Raw genomic sequence first — 17,896 nt, 5'->3', positions numbered from 1 at the left:
ATACGAGTCAAATATTTTCTTTATTTATTTTTTTATTTTTTTCAAGGACGGTTTCTGTCATTTTAGATAGTTAATATAATATTGATGCATATTCAAGTGTAAAGTTTTGGCTCCAAACTCGCAAGATGGTGCCGCCCGTATCCCCAGGAAAATAGCATCAGTTTGGCCAATGCAAGGAAGTGGGGACGCAGCATTGTCCATATTATATACAGTCAATGCTCTGTTCACATAACAAGGTCAAGTTCAAGTTCAAGAGTTTTGTTTTAAACCTATACAGTGATTGCATTACAAAGGAAAAGAGTAGCACTGTAGTGCGTGGTGAATTCATCAGTCAGTACCAAAAAAAAAGAAAAGACAAAAGGATTTGTCACCTTTTTTAAAAAAAAGTTGTTGATATTTGCTCCTTCGGACGTTCAAAACCCCCAAATCATAGGCAAAGCCAAGGCAGCATCACTTTCAAAAGAGCGAGCAATAACACAGCAAGAAACTTAGCTAATTTTAGCTAGCTGGTGGGTTATCAAACTGTTGCTTTGGTTGTTTGTGCAGAGATAACATGGTTAGCTAACATGGAGGTGGTTATCCAGAGCCAGCTCACCAGATACATACAGTGAAACTATTTACTCTCCTGTTGTTAGTGGGCTGTGTGGATCAGTCCAAGCCAGGCCTGTATTTCACCACTGTATTTTTTTCTCAGATTTTACACATAACAGACAGCCAGCAGACTGTGAAGACATTAAATCAACACTATATTTAACAAAAAGTGTTGTTAGCAGTGGCATACCTCTGAGCCACATTTAGACAACATTGTCATATTTTCTGGTTCCAGCTTTTTCATTATGAGGACACCATTTTATTTTGCTTATATAACAGAATGTGTCTCTTTACCATAGGTCCTGTTTCACGTGCTGTTTATAATGCCTTCCACAAACTGGACTTTATCAGAGCTAGTTGGGCAGCGGAGACTGTTGGGGCTAGGAGCTCTGCTGGCATGGCTTGTCCTCTTCCATCTCCTCGTGAACGTTTGGCTTCTCTGCATCTTCACCAGTCTCTTGGTGGTTCTCGGGGGTTGGCTTGGGTCCCGGGCATTACTGGATGCTAACAGCCTTCTTCACCTGGAACACTTCTTGCCTCTTGGCAAAGTTAACCCACCGCTGTATTCACCTGAGCATGAGTGGAGGTTGAACCACGAGATCCACATTGCTGTCCACAAAGCAGTGCGTGACTTCGTGTCCTCGTGGTATCGCACTCTGCTGCCTGATGTGGAGGGAGAGTTTGAACATGCGGTATGCAATTTGATGCTGGAGTCAGTGATGGAACTCAAAGAGCGTGCACGGCAAGTGGATAGAAAAGCACTGGTTCAGCGGTTGCTAGAGCTGTATGGCTGTCACCTGCAGAGCTACATGGCAGCAAAACAAATACAATCAGCACACAAGGAGAGCATTAGCCTCTGGAAGCTCTACACTGAAGTAGACTCTCCTCATCCAGCTGTGAGCAATGCAACGACTGAGCTTGGCTACTCCAGAGCTCTAGTTAACCTTGTGTTAAATGTTCTTGTTCCATACCCTCAGATGGAAACCAGGACTGGCGGTTACATGGTTACAGAACTCATCACCTGCAACGTACTGTTACCACTCATAAACAGGGTATCGGACCCTGATTGGCTCAACCTGACCATTGTAGACATATTCACCAAATCCAGAGAACCACAGGAAATCGACGTGCGCGACCTCCCAGCAGAAACACTATACAAATGCCAGGTCCAGCAGGAATCCTGGACCACCTGCAAGTCACTGTCTTCTTCTGATCCAGACAGCCTCACCGACAGAAGCATGTCTGACCTGGATGATGTACAGAGTCAGAGCCTGATCAGTGAGAGGGACTCCTCACAGAGCAGCATGGCCAGCCTGACGTCTGCTGGGAAAGCACAAAGTTGCCACACAGGTTTGGTCACGCCATGCAAAGTGAACTGCTGTTCACTCACATCTGGCCACTACACCAACTTATCAGAGTCCAAAATGATTTCACTGGACTCTCTAATTCATTCAGACTCAGAAGATGACCTGACAGGAGGCTTTTGTGAATGTGGTCCTCCAGCTAACTTGTGCAACATGCTCCCTTCGAAGGAAGATGAAGCTTTTGGCTGCTTTGGTCCTCTGAGAGGTCTTGGGCCAAAGGTGGTGGTGCCTGAGGACTCCCAGTGGCCAGCAGGCATTGCTCAAGAAAAATCTCCAGTGTGTCGTCCAAGAAGGCTTTGCCTAACCTCCTTCAACCTTGATGCCTCCAACAACCTACCTGCACCCATGAACATCCAGAATGTGCAAATTTCTGGTACAGTCTCTGCAAAGGAGCAGCGTGGCACAGGCACACACCCTTACACTCTCTACACTGTAAAGGTGACACCACTTCCTCCACTCATTTCTCTATGACTGAGATTTAAATATGTCTATTTGCTGATCTCACATTACCAACCTATTCCCTTTCACAGTTTGAGAAGGGGACTGACACTGATAATGCTGGCTCTCTGCAACCTGCAGCCTGTCACACTGTCAATCGCAGATACAGCGAGTTCCTCAACTTGCAGACACGTTTAGAGGAGAAGCCTGAAGTGAAGAAATTAATCAAGAGTAAGAGATTGTCCTCTGCTTGAAAAATCATTCAACTGTACTATGCAAAGACAGCCATGTGTCTGTGAGTCAATGTTATTCATTACAGATGTCAAAGGCCCGAAGAAAATGTTCCCTGACCTCCCATTTGGTAATCCAGACAGTGAGAAGGTTGAAGCCCGCAAAAGTCAGCTGGATACCTTCCTAAAAGTAGGTCCCAGGGTCAAAACTTCAACCTCTATCATAAAACATTTGTGTAATCTTCTAGCGGGTTGATTTTCTTTTTCTAGCAATTAAGCAGCATTCCTGAGACAGCCAACAGTGAAGACATGCAGGAGTTCCTAGCTCTCAACTCAGACGGTTGCACATATTTTGGAAGAAAGCCTTTTGCCAAGTCAAGAATTGACAAGGTAAGAACAAATATACCATACAATGCTGATCTTAAGATGATACAATTTTAAAGGACATGGTTTTCAATGAAATCTCGAAACATTTCTTTGAGCAAATGAGAGAAAGACAGAGACAAGATTTAACTAATCAGATCATAAAAACAGGCTAAAGGTGAATCACAAACTATCTCTATGCGTTTCTTTCTTTTTTCTTTTTCCCTGTAAGGGATATTTAACTATCTTGTGGTTTGTTTGTTTTTTTGGTTGCAATTAAAGATGATGGAAAATGCTTTAGACACCTTGAAGACAGCATTCCCTCATCCCGAGCCCCTCAGTCCTACAGAGGACGTTGAAGGAGATACTGATGGAAGAACAATGGACAACAGAAAGTACAGGTGTGAGCTCCATCAGCACCAGCTGACAAAATCTTGCGTCCACTCTGGATCGCCCATTATACTTTGCATATGAGTCCAGCCAGTGAGTAACTTCCCACTTCTTTTAAGCTGGGTACCCTGAATGCATCATAAAGTAGGTAAAATGATCCAGCATAAGAGAACAAAATGAGTCAAATCTTGCAAAGTGTAAATGAGTGCAGGTTGATAGTTTTGACTAATTGGGAATTCTGTTTTTGTGCTTCAGGAGGCTTATGTTCCCAAGCAAAATGTCTACATCACTCAACATACCTGACCTACATCCTAAAGTGACATACTGCTTTAGTGAAGGCAGCTCTGTAAGTCACCATACCGCATTCCCCACCTTAATGAATGTGTTTTCAAACATGGGACATTGTCTTTACAAACTATTTGCTCATTATGACTATTCAGGTACTCAATGGCATGTCACTGCCGGGCCTGGAGAGCTTTGTCAGAGAGCAAGAAAGACTTTTATGTGGACTGAACGGGAAAGAGACAGGCAAGGAGAGTGGCAAGCAGCAAGGCAAAAACAGGAAGACTTCAGGGAAAACTCATGGAACAGGTTGAGATCCTCCAACTTGGATTTGATTTGTGTTCTTTGCAGTCACCAACATGCAATGATACTGCATCACCACTTGGGTGCAGCAAAACTCTCCCATTGTCTAGGCCTTAGCTGAGTAGTCCCACTAGATTCTTTCCACAAATGATACGCTTTGCTTTAGATGTGTCCTGATGTGTCTCAAAAGATTCACATAGTTGAAAATAAAATAATATTCACATAGTGTTTTATATGTGAACTGCAGATACAGCTGTGGCAGATGTGGCTTTGAACATCTTATGTCTTCTGATGAAGGATCAGTGGAGTTGGTTGTGCACTGAGAACATACAGAAGACCATCAGACTGCTCTTTGGCACCTTCATTGAAAGGTCAGAGTTCTATTTCTCCTTCTAGACTATTGTCTCCATGGAAGTATATAGCTACTTATCTATTCTTTCTTCCAACACCTGGACTTCTTTTCTAGTATAATGTAAGTAGTCAGTGGCCTGTTAATATATCATGACATTTTCTCAGATTACCACTTTAAATACTATTTCTTTTTCTTTAAATGCAATGTTTATGCCTTATTAAACAAATCCTTCTCCTGGTTTATCATTGGACTCACTTTACCACATTGTCTGTGGGAACTGGGGCTTTTCTAATCTCTAGTGTTCTTCTTTCATCAACTGGCCTCCATTTACGGAGTTGATGTCTGCCTCTGGGATTTTACGGTTCACAGCATGTCAGTAAATAATGTTCAAGCTCCTCCCTTGGGTTTATTGAATGTGTACTTCTTACACATGTTTTCCGTTATCTTCTAATAAGCATGTTTGCATTTCTGGTTTCACTTGATTGATATAATGGCTGATAAAAAAATAAAAAAAACCCAACACACTGATGCACTGGAAAAATATGCACTAAACTGCTGATTTTTGCCTTAGATGGTTGGAAATAGGTGTTGCCCATCTTACCAGTGCCCCCTGCTGGGTGATTTACCTACAAGTGCTGCAGGAAGCTGTTTGGCCGGGTGGCATGCTGCCTGCTCAACCACGGCCTGAGCGAAGCACTGAAGAGAGAAAGGAAACAAAGGAGCAATGTTTGGATTGCCTAATGCAGCTGCTTCCAGGTCTGCAGCAGTTATTAGACCCAGGATCTAGCTGTTATAAACAGTGTCCTGATTTGCACTGTCTCTGAAGGTGTGCTTCTCTGTTTGTGCCTGAACAGAGCTCATCACTGACATGCTGGGCAGCGAGAAGTACAGACTGACCTTGGAGACAATGCTGGAGTCTTTACAGGACCATCACATAAACAAGTGAGTCAGCAACCAAACAGTTTAGTGTTCTGATTCTGCTTTTAACAAGATCTACACTCGGCCCAGATGTTCACAGATTTGGACCTTGATCAGAATTATCCTGCTTTTGAAATCCCAGTGTTTTGCTGTCTGTGATCAAGTAAACCATTGTACTTTTGTGGCAGTGTTTCACATCAACACTGGATCGGATCCCCTAGATCCAGATACAAACATTTGAAGTTGAACAAATCCTGATTACGAATTCTCTAAATAAGCCCACATAAAGTAATGAAGACTATTAGCTGGTAAAAACAACAGATGAAAGAGTCAGCATGGGTCACTTTTAAGAAAACATTACAATAAAACATCCTCTTCCACTTTACCCAGACCAGCCTCCAGCGTTCTCTCTGAATCAGGCACTGCTGATTACAGTTAATGTACAGTGATATTGACCATGGACTATTTTATGGATACACATTCTTATTATTTATACCTTCTGTACTGAAAGTCATAATTGCTATATTAATCTAGTCTACTTCATCACAGTTACAGTTAAACAGATCGGAGGTAAAATATAAATAAATGCATACTTACTGCATATTATTTGAGCAATTTTAATGTTTTTTACATTTTGTTATTTTATTGCGTCACAAATCCACCCTTCTGCTGGCATCAGGTTAATGCAGATTGTTTCTGAACACAGCCACTACTAAAAAGTTTTGAACAACCACCAACCACAGGTGGTTTTGGACCTCAGAGTGGTGGTGTCTAGCTCTATGTAGGTCTAATTAAAAATGGGTGACAAAGTGGAGCATGAATGGAGCTGTGGGGTGGGTAATCCTTAATATAATTTAAATGGATGAGTCATATAAAAATTCACCCCTTGCATGGATTTCAGCATAGCATAGCATAGCATAGCATAGCATAGCATAGCTTTTTCAGACTGTGCAGATGTTTATTTTAGTTGTAAAACTGGACATTTTAAGATGAAGGTCTATGGAAATTAACTCTGACTCTTTTTTTTGAGCCAGCCTCAAGTGGCCATTTGAGGAACTACACCTTTTGGCATTTTGGCAGCTTAATTTTCTTGCCACTGAGTTTGCAGTTTTTGAACAACTCAAGCTTCAAGAATAGACATTATCAAATCAAATTTCAGAATCCTTTTTCTTTTATTTTGAATACTGATTTTTCCCCCGAAATCCGATAATTAAGCTCCAAAACTCAGTATTAGTGTGTGGTTATCAGATTGATGATACAATAAAAAGCAACACGACAGTATTAATGTTTAATCTGGAACTGAATACATATATGTTCACACTTCATCTGAATTACAGTGGGTGTCTTAAACCAGTTAGTCTGTCTGTCTGCAGGCATCTGATCTACTGCATCTGTGACCTGCTACTGGAGTTTCTGATCCCCGAGTCGTGTGACGGGGCTTTCCAGAGGTCTCTGCTGCAGAGCCTGGCAAGAGACGCAGAGAGGGACAATCCTCACATGTGATCAGCACATGATTTACTCTGATGCGCCACAGGTGGAAGCAGCTGATGAATGTGTAGTGTATGTGTCTGAGGAATATGGCTCATTCAGAAAGGCCTGAAGTTACTGGATATAAAAGCTGCACTTGTTATCTTTGATCGATGGGAAAAGGGACTTCATCAAGCTTCAGAAACGACAGCAGCACAAACATGCAAATTGATCGTGGGATCTAGACTAAACAGTGTGCGGTTGTGTTAATAAATGGACATTTAGGTCACTATTGTTGTAGCTACAGGCAAAACAGACACCTTCTGTACCAATGCTGGTTCACAAGTGTGTCTGATAAATGAAAATTGTATTTTCCTTGATTCATTTATTCTTTCACTCATTCATCGTTACAAACGTTGCGTCCACTTTCCATTGAGACCAGACTGGTAAGATCATGCAGTCTAAAAGTTTTTAATATTTCTGAGTCATCAGCTGATGCATTGACTTGATTTGATGCAAGGACTTCAACATATATGCATGGGTCTGTTTTAGGACTGTAAATAAAGTTTTTATCCTGTCTTTTGTTCCTCTCCATCCAGTGGTTGGACTCTGTACAATTGGTGCCTTCATCTGAGAGTTCTGACTTCATTAGTGAAATCAGTAGAGTAAATCCCCCCTCCCCAACCATCAACCTCTTCCTTTATCAAATCCTGACTATTTTTCATGTGTCTAAGCAGAGTATGCTCTGATTAAATAGAAGTTAATCAAGTTAGGATGTGGCGTAGAATGTAAATAAAAACAGAATGCAATGATTTCAAATCTATTTAAACTCCAGCATTTAAATAAAAGCTGGACAGGGACAATCTGCTAAATGTTAAAACTGAGCACTTGCACTGTTTTTGGAAACATGATTTTGAATTTAAGGCCAATGATGCAACATGTTTCAAAAAAGTTAAAAGCAGGGGCAACAAAAGACTTTTGATGAAAACAAACACCTGGTGGAACCTCAGCAACCTTTTCATTCAGGTTTAGTTGCCACTAGGCCAGTAACATGACTGGGTTTAATAATAGGTTCTTAGAGTCTTTCAGTAGTAAAGATTGGAAAGATTTCGTCACTCTGTGTAATGCTACATGCCACAATAATGGATTAATTTAAGTGGTAACATAATATAGTAAATCATTTTTGGACTCCATCCTCTACTGAACATAAGAGAATGGAAAAAGATGTCAAATCTCAACTATGCAAAGAAAAAAAAAAAACACAAATAAACATGATGCATTAATGCCACTGCCTTCTCTGGGCTGAGCTCCTTTTAAATGAACTCAAGCAAAGTTGATCTGATTTGATTCATGGACTCTTAGAACATTAAATGTAACTTTTAAATTAAGTTTTAAAATTAAATTCAAATGTGACTTTAGACCTTACTAAGAGCACCAAATGTGAGCACTACATCAGAGTTTTATTGGATGTGCACTTTCAACGATTGCAAAAAGACACCAGACTGATATTTCAGCGATGAAAGTGGGTGTGGGCAGTGTGTTTGAGTCGTCCCTTGATCTTTTCATCCTGACAGCATTTGAAAAATACTCATGGCATCACTGTCAGTTTCTTTAATGAGGCTAAGATTAATGCTTTACTGCATGACTTTACCACAGTTAAAGCAACATCACCAGTATCTGTGAAGTTCGTAAAGTAAAATAACGCCTTTAATGCAAATCAAAGGAATGCCTTGTAACTCAGTTCAAACGTTAAACATGAATGTGTGGATGTGGTCAATATTAGTGCACTTCAATCACTGTAAGACATTTAATCGCTCTTCAAATAGTGGTGGCTGCTTGGGGCCCCGGGCCTGTGAGGGCGGACAACATTTAAGCTACAGCAGTGGTAATGCTGGTAATGTAAGTTTTCGATGTGATTTGCATTAAGATGCTATCTGTGTAAACTTCAATGCAATATTCCTGTAACAAGTTTTAAGATGACACCTTGTATAAAAGGTTTAAGTTGTACATGGAATGGACACAATAATAAAAAAAAACAATAGTGTATGTACTTGTTGTTTTCCTGCTGCAGACGTTCACATACACAAATTTGTGTCAGATGTCAGGGTGTAAATCCACTCCCTTTGTTTCCACTTGGACTTCATAAACTGGATCTTAGGAACTTTTAGCACATCTCACTTCCTTTCTCATGAGATCATGGGCTGATACTGGCGGGCTCCCACCTCCTGTCTCATGCTTTGGGATTTCACTGGCAACTGGAGAAGACAAAATGCTCAGGCTGCATTGATGGTGGCCCCACACGTCTCAGAGTCAGAGCAGCTGAATTTCCACCACAAATGCTCAGTCAAATAAACAGCTGTGGAAGTTCACGCCTTAAATTCATCATCTATAAATATTGAATTTGTTGATTCATTTCAGATAAGTCTAGAGATGTATTATTGGTCATTTAAAATGTCTTTAAAAACAAATGGTTCATTTTGTACTCCTTGCAAAGATCCCCCTTCTTCATAGACAACTTCTATCTGAATGTGCATAAAACAATAAACTATAAATATATTTTTTTGGTATGATTTGGATCTATGAAAAAAATAGCATTTTTACAAAACCCATACTCTCCCCAAACTAGGTTGGCTATTGTTCAGGCCTGACCAGGTCTAGCCACACTAAAGAGCTTACATCAGCTAAATGCATTATGCACAAGTGGGATTTTAACAACTAACTTTTCCGCAGGTGCCAACAGCAATGGAAAGGTTTTCATTTATCTTGTGAAATATCCCTGGATCTAACGTCTTGGATTCATTGGTGCCAATTTTGTACAAACATTCACGATTCCCCAAGTCTGAACCAAGTGACCCTCTATTGGGGTAACACAATGGTGGCTGAAGCTATGATCCACTGGTGAAAACAGAATTATCAGAAACCCTCTCAACATTTCCTACTGTTGCAGATTCATATAAAAACATTTAATAGACAAAACACAAGTTGACTTTTATTATGAAGTAGTTGGGAAATGTGTTGGGTTTCAGTGTATGCTGCTATTGTCATCACAAATGCATCTAGAAGACAAGTCTTTTTTGACACTTATTGAGTGTTGAGACGATAAGGAGCAGCCCCAGTGAGCTGTTAAATGAAGAGCTGCAGGCAACAGGCAGAAACTCAGATATGTCTGCATGACAAAAGGCCAATGACTGACTGACTTCTTTATTAAAATGACAACATTTGGTTCTGCTGACCTCAGAATTCTATGAGCTGTAGTATTAAGCCGCATTTGCATGAATGAAACACATTAAACTAACATGGAAAACATATCAGCTAAAATGTTAGCATTTAGCTAAGAGCACCGCTGTGCTTCAATACAGCTTCACAGAATTGCTAACATGACTGTAGACTTATATTTTGGCTTCGTTACCACTTCTTTTCAGATTTCTGGTCATAAATATTTCCAGATATTCACGAAAAAGTAGAAGCAAATATCAGCTGGACTGCAACCATTACCCGCTAAACTTTGTTTCATGCTGTGCATAATTCACATCGATATAAGTCACTCATCTAGACACATGTTAGTGTTGCCTATCTACTGTCTGCATTTTAAGCCATTAAAATATTATTTCTTGCGCCTGTGTAGAGCTATTTGAGACTTTGGACCAGATGGCACGCCTGTTGTGTTCACAGCGTCATTGGTCTGGAGATGAAACACAATACTGCCCATGATGATGATGATGATACCCACAGGCATGAATCATTACCATGATGTTGATATTAAACTGGTCTCTTATATTTCCTCATGGTTGCAAACAACAGATGTTCTGTATATGCATGCAATAGTTGGGATGCCAGCCATAGGTAACGGTTTGCTCACTGACCGTGGTGAGTCCAACCACAGCACTGACAATCCAAGAAAAGCAGACCAACAGCTGAAGTGTCATGAAGTGAGTAAGTTTCATGGCAGAATTCCATCTTTGAAAGGTGAATGTACATACTCTCTCCAGATGTAGTGATTACTCAGAGCAGGGGAGGATCACCAGCTGAGGTTAACTAGTGTGTACGAGCTACATCTGAATGTTAAACCTCTATTTTTTATCTTGCAGCGTAATTAAAAGCAGCATCGTGCATGAATCTCACCAGTGTCGTCATTTACAACAACAATCCAGCAATAATGCCGGAACATGACTTAGAATCACAGCAACATCTCCTGGCGTGAGCATGACTAACCACTAGTTCTCGCATCTGACCTTTCGATGAAGCTAATCTGGTTCCTGTTAAAAGTTTGTCTTCTGCTGCACAGTGCAGATGTGCAGTGAGGCCTTCATAAAACTCCACCACGCCTCAGTGTCCTACTTCCATCTACTTAGACTGTAAAACAAAAAAAAAAAAAATTCTGGGAACAACAACATATTTCAATTGCCATCTGACTTTATCCCACAGCAATCCTCCCTCCCGTGTTCCGCCTCTGCTCTATTTTATTTGAATATTTGGCCAGTGGTTGAGCTGAAAGACAAGAAGGTGTGAGAAAGCAGACATACAGCTTACGGCATCATAACTAAAATATCCATTGTGATAAGCAAAAACATGAGGCCTCAGGTTTGAGAGCAGCGAATTGGGGGAGGTTGTCTCCAGCTTGGAGTAACTGAGTCAAACCATCAATCACTCTCACTTCTGGTAACTGTCTGCCTCTAATGACCTCTGACCTCTGTTTAAGGTTCATCTAAAAGTTTATCAAGAGTTTCTGCTGGGTCAGCAAGATGTTTCAGAGCCAGTTTCACTGATGGGAAAATTACACAGCTTCTTAATTTCTCTTGACTAGTCTGAACTAGCCTGGGTGCCAGCCGAACTTAGTCCCGCCCACAACATTTGAGGTCTGGAAGTTCGGTCTGGCATTGCTCCGTTGAGGCGCAATTATGCTCGAACAGGAGCTGTTCGTACCAATCAGATTCTCAGGGCGGGCTTTATACGATGATGGACAGATGATCAACAGTAATGTAATCAACCACGTCACCAAAGAGCGCTTGGGTTGAATTTGTTTACAACAAAGATGGCTGCTGCTGGAGAACTGAGATGTGTAGATTCTGCCATCGAGTCTGTTCTAGAAGATATCGACAGCGCATTAATTTTAAAAGAGGAACAGATAAATGCGATCAAGGCATTTGTTAATCGGAAAGATGTTTTTGCCGTCCTTCCACGGGATTCGGCAAAAGTTTAATTTATCAGCTGGCTCCGATCGACGCTAAGAAGATGACAACACCGGCAAAAATCGTTTACACTCATCTTCTTCTTCTACTTCTTCCAGCGTGCGTGCAGTTGAGTTCTGTTGACAACTATGCGTCGCTTAACATACGTCACACACTCCGTTGCTCTGATTGGTTATAGGTCTATCCAATTGAGTGCAGAGGCATTTTTTTTCCTGGTTCGGTTGAAACACGCCCCATAATCACAGCCCAATGGAGCGGTATCAGACTCACATTCTGACTAGAATTGAGTATGGCTACGTCAGGCTAAGTCTGAACTAGTCTGAGAACACAATTTATGTTTAGATATAAAACTAATAATAGTTATAGTAACATAATGCTTAAAAATGTATTTACATGAATGGAAATGATATCACATTTAGTTTATAAGGCGTCTACACCCACAAATTGCTCACCACGAGTGCTTTAAAACTGAAGAAGCTACTCGGATGAATGGCGAATGGTGAAACTCTACAGGTCCAGTTGCCTTTCTTTAATGTTTTTGGGTATACCATGACCTGGTGTAAGTCTAAATTACAATCTATTAATTTATCATCCACCTCCATTATTTCTCCAAATGTCAGCAAACATGTCACAACTTGTGGACTTGGATCTTACTCAACATTTCCACTTACAAAGTTCAGATTTTGAAGATTGTTTTCATTGACTGGGTTTCCTTTTTATCCCCTCACCATCAACCCTTTTTTATCACATCCCCACGACCCCCTTTCGTCCCACCCCCTCGACCCCTTTTCATCCCATACCTTTCAACCCTTCTCATACCTTCATTCATTTGTCTCATGGCCTGTCTACCAATGAACTTATTTGCATCATTTGAGGTGTGGTCTTTGTTAGTGAACCATCAGCATTTGTAGCTGTTACAGATCAGCTGCAACTTTATTATAAACCGTATGAGTTCGTCTTCTTCTGAACACACTGGACAAATGTGTGCACACTGCTTCTAAAAATGTCAGAGGTGACATTCTTGAATCTGAGTACAAGCTGTACCATCCAAGTTTGTTATGTTTCTTCCTAATTTGCATACATGACATGACTTACCTTTACAACCAAGACATTTTGACATATATGTCTTACTGAGGTCAAGGTGCTGTGCTTCGTATGTGTTTCAAGGGTGGAATGTATTTGAAAGTCTGTCGCTGCCACAGATTAGCAGCGATTTCAAAAACATCCCAAACTTTGTAACCATTTATATCCAATCATTGCTCGACCATGGCCTCCTATTACAGGTTACATATGCCAATGAGCTGTGTGCATTTCAAAAAGTGTAATATTCACATTTTTTTTAGAGTCCTAAGCATGTCTGAAAATGTCTGAAACTGAATGAAAAATATGTTCTTGATATTTACGCAATGAAGCATGACAGTGTGAAGTTTCACGATAGCAGAGAGAAGTGCCCCTTGAGATTCAAGATTACGTAACGTGTTTGCATGTTAAGTCTTTTCCTCCCTCTCTGTACACTTTCTTCACATGACTGTATTTACAGGCTGCACCTCAAAGGAAATGTAAAAGTGACACCATCTGTCATTTTAATGAGTAGCCTTTGTAAGCGCTGGGCGTAGTATTCTCTGTTTAAACAGGTACGACATAGTAAAAAGGCTGCGCAGAGTTTGATTTACTATAACTAGAAATCCTATAGGGCACATTACCCCACAAAGAAGAAGAAATCAAGCCCATATGGTATGAGAACACTAGTTATTATGATTGTACATGAAATAGCATTGCTGCATATTGCACAAGGGTTCTATATGTTGAAAATATAATGTAGTGCACTCACTGACAGTAGCCACAGTAAACAAAATACGGTATACTGTATTCCACTTTAAAAATATGAGCTGAGAAGTTGTCAGATCTCACATAAGGCTATTTCTTCTGCCCTGTTTGATGGATGAGGAGCATTGAAACAGAAGACTGAACAGCAGTCTGTCCTGGAAAGGCTCTGGAAATCAAACATAACTGCCACGTTTGATTTGTACCCAGGAATTACACCAAGTCATTATTACTTACTCTGATCTGTACGCAGACAGAGAGCAGACACAGGCATGTGAACATGTGAGTAAATCAGTCCAGAAGAGTCTCAGGGTAACAATCGTGTAGTTTTGCACTGTACCAACTGTACAAAACAAGTGGCGCAGGATAAGATGCAATGAGTAAGTAAGTAACAGTGTGGCGATACGTACAGTTTGGTTTAATAGTAAAATAAACTGTAAATACTCTCTAACTGCAGTAAAACTCCTCCAGAACTCACACAGTTCTGTCCCAAGCTCGTTTTTAAAGGTGTCTCTGCACATCACCATGTAATGCACCACACCAAATTGGATAGGTGCTGCCTATAGTCATGGTCCTGATAATGGTAAATGGCCTTGCTTTTATATAGAGCTTTTCTACCTATTAGTACTCAAAGCACTTTACAGTCATAGACACATCTACCCATTCGCTCACACATTCACACACCAGTGCCATGCACTGGGAGCAACTGGGGGTTCTGTGTCTTGCTCAAGGACACTTCGGCATGTGGCACATTCTCGAATCGAACCGCTAACCATCTGGTTCGACAACCCGCTCTACTTACTGAGCCACAGCCGCCCGATAATGGTACCGGTGTCAAGCTTCATCTTTTCCAATATGCTGTCATAACACAACTATGAGATGTGAAGAAATAAACTTATAATGCAATGCTTATGCAATGGAACTGTGTCCCCAGCAGTTTAATGTCATCAGTCAGACGGCACTCTACAAAACACACACTCCTTATGTCCAAATAAAGCCAGTCATGCCATCACGTCATGTTGTCAATTCAAAAACTTTACAATTTGTGATTGGTGGTTATTAACTTATTAATTTGTATTCAAGAACTGCTCTATGAATTTGAAAGGTGACTGTATAAATAATGAATAAACGAGAGGCTGAGACAGTACAATGCATCATCTTTAGTCAACTGCTCACACTACTGTTTATGAAGTGACCGGGGTGAAATGAGGTCGGGAGGCTTTATGAGAGCTTTGGGACTTCTGGGAAATGGTAGTAATTGCATTTTGACCTGGGGTGTGAAACCAAAGCTATGATATACAAGCAACCAGGCTGCAAACAGATTTAGGCGAAGGTGGTAAACATAGTCCACAGAAACATGCATGCCATGTCAACACTCTAAATTGTCTGGTTTAAGCATCCAACTCACATGAGAGCCAGATGTGTTTATCAATCTGATTATGATTTTAAAACGTCAATATCATCCATTTTCATGAATTCAAAGCAAGGAGAATAAAATCTAGTCAGCAACAAAGGAGCAGAGCTTTGAGGGAGGAAAAGGGTGAGGAACTCCTGCTGTAGCATGGAAAACAGAAACATGAAACAAACATTCGACAGCTGAGCTGACATAACGCAGAATAACCACACTGGAGCCAACGCTGACGTAGCACCGGAGTCAATTTGATGTCTGTCAGGGCTTAATTGTACCATCCTTCAAATGATCTACACTGACAAAACAGAGATTAGCAAAACTCTCTGCGAGCTGCAGGCTGGCAGCCAGAAGATTTGGCTGAAAGGCCCTGTGTGCAGAGGGAGGGAAAGTTAAAGTCTTCCAAACTGTTTGTTTAACCCAAAATGTACAAAAAACTCTTTCAGCTTATGTTACATTAAAAATATACACTTTAAGTCTCATTTCCTTTCTGGTTTTCAAGCAACGGCTAATAGCATATTTTGACTGGGAAAGTGGGAAATTTGGGAAGTTGGAAACATATGCACGTCCAGTTTGTATTTGATGATGAACTAGGAAGCAGAATGTTACACTCTATAGGATGAAACCTGTCAACAGTCATTTACAACCAAACCTGAGAGACGAAAAAAAAAAAAAGAATCTAACATTTGTGCCAAACACTGCGCTTTCTCTAGTGACCAAGTTGCAATGACAAACTTTTTGCCAAACACCAGAAACAAACGTGTACAAAGCCTGGTACAAAAACAGTTTTAGTCTCTCTAATTCCCCCATTCGTCAAGTGCACAGAGAGTGATTTTTTATATAACTTGTATTTAAATTCAAGGCTTAAAGCTCTGCATAGTTTAGGGTGCAGTTGCTTTGAGTGACAGGTGGGTTGTTGGCTGTATGCTCCACTTAAAGCCCATTTTTAACGTAGCCAGGAGTTTTGTGGAGTCAGACGCTGCCAAGAGCCACCACACTGACCATCCAAACTGCTCTTCAGGAAACCTATGGAGACGTCACAGACGGTTCTATCTTTACATACAGCCTTCTGCTTGCATTTAGTTAAACTCATGGAGCTTGGATGTGAGGCTGACTTTAGGCTAATTGTGATTTGTAAATAAGTTAACGTCTACTTAGATTTATATACATGTCATGCAGGGGTGATGAGGAGAGAAGTGATATCATTCATCTGTGCTGCTCTGTAGCCCGAGCTGGTTTGACCTCCTCCACTCTCCCCCCTGTAGAATCAAAGGGTTTGCATTAACACTTGGCTCCACGCGGAGGGACTTTCTGAAACTTGGAAGTTTGTTCTCTGCCACGAGTCAGAACAGTCTGAGCATGAAGCAATGTGAGCTGCACAAACAAGGCACAAACACTCAGGAACAGGAGTGCAGCGTGTCTCTGATGCTTTGGCATCATACCGGTTGGACCGTGCCTGCTGAGATGGAACTTCATGAGCTCATATCGCCATTGTACACCCTCATGGCTTGACTTTATTTATTTAAGTTTGTCTTCACATCACTTTTTCCCATCTGCATTTCACATATTTATTTTGTTCATATGGAAACCGGAGCTGGTGTACTTCCCAGCAGTGGAACTGTAATCACTCTTTGAACCAAAAGCTTTCCATATCTGTTTATGACATTCCAACATATGAGTTTCATATAGCCACACATGGGAAGTTTCACTTGGATCACTGCAACAATACAGTTACTTGTCTATACACAGGCCGTTTTACAGTATTGTTAAAGTCAAGCTTTAACTGTATAACAATACTGAATGGGTGTTGGCAAACCGTGGTTTAATTACTCATCCGGTAGTTACTGAACAACATAATTATAGATTATAATTCATTGGTAACTGCATTCCTAAAGACCGGATAAACATGCACTGTACTCTAGTCTGACCCCTGTTTCTTGAGTGTAAGGTGGGTTTGTAGAGCTTTTTTCCACTGGAGAACAGCTGGAAACAAAGTTGGTGATCACAGTTTGTGGGGTTTAAAACCTAATTGCAGGTCAAAATTATTTGCCCTTTTCAGATTGAGTAAGTCTTGACTGTTGGAGGTTTAATGGAGTTTGGTTCCAACCACAACTTTAGGAGACTGATGCTCAAAACACAAAGAAATGTGCTTTAAATGTGCCTTAACACATTCTTTGGCCCCTGCAGTCAACAGAAACAAGCTGTAAATTGATGCTTGTAAGGGACAATGTATTACAAACTGTTGCTTGTGAAAAAATCCTGTATTACTTGCACTTCAAGCTTTGGTATATTCTACACTAACATCTGGGGAATTTATCCGACACTAGTGGCACCAGTGCTTTGTCGAAAAGGCTAGTTACTAACTTTGTCTGCTGTGTTGATGCAATTTCTGTCCAGTTTTTAGAACTTATTCTCTCAAAGCAACAGTCTGTTGCTGCTGAAAAAAGCACTGATCAAAGTTTAATAGAATAAAAAATAATTATTGTTATCCATTGTCTATATAAAACAATAGTTATTGTAATAAATGTTCAATTAAGTGCTTGGCACATCAGAATCCATCACTTCAATGGTATATACAATGTGACACAATGAGCTGAGATGGGCTTCATACTCGGTATTATTACTGTTGTGCTTCCAAGGACTCCTACAGTTCACAGAGTTTCCTTTCTCTCCTCACTGAGTGGAGAGAAACCATTAATGTCCTTTTCTGGACGACCCCTGGGGTCCCAAACAACATGTTGTGTCACTGTTTTCCTTCTCCCTAGAGCTCCTTTGAT

The 17,896-nt window shown here is 40.7% G+C and overlaps 1 protein-coding gene across 1 annotated transcript; it reads left to right on the top strand.

Moving 5' to 3' along the window:
- Positions 1 to 867: 867 nt before the first annotated feature.
- Positions 868 to 7,461, top strand: snx19a (sorting nexin 19a). The gene is made up of 11 exons (XM_084564764.1): positions 868 to 2,393; positions 2,486 to 2,624; positions 2,713 to 2,813; positions 2,894 to 3,013; positions 3,269 to 3,387; positions 3,632 to 3,722; positions 3,817 to 3,967; positions 4,209 to 4,332; positions 4,885 to 5,069; positions 5,168 to 5,255; positions 6,605 to 7,461. Exons 1-11 carry the CDS (start codon positions 915 to 917, stop codon positions 6,732 to 6,734), a joined length of 2,727 nt encoding a protein of 908 aa, XP_084420890.1. The 5' UTR covers positions 868 to 914; the 3' UTR covers positions 6,735 to 7,461.
- The last annotated feature ends 10,435 nt before the right edge of the window (positions 7,462 to 17,896 follow it).

Source organism: Chelon labrosus (assembly GCF_963514085.1).
Source record: "Chelon labrosus genome assembly, chromosome: 17".
NCBI lineage: Eukaryota > Metazoa > Chordata > Actinopteri > Mugiliformes > Mugilidae > Chelon > Chelon labrosus.
This window is presented reverse-complemented; position numbering and strand designations above follow the sequence as displayed.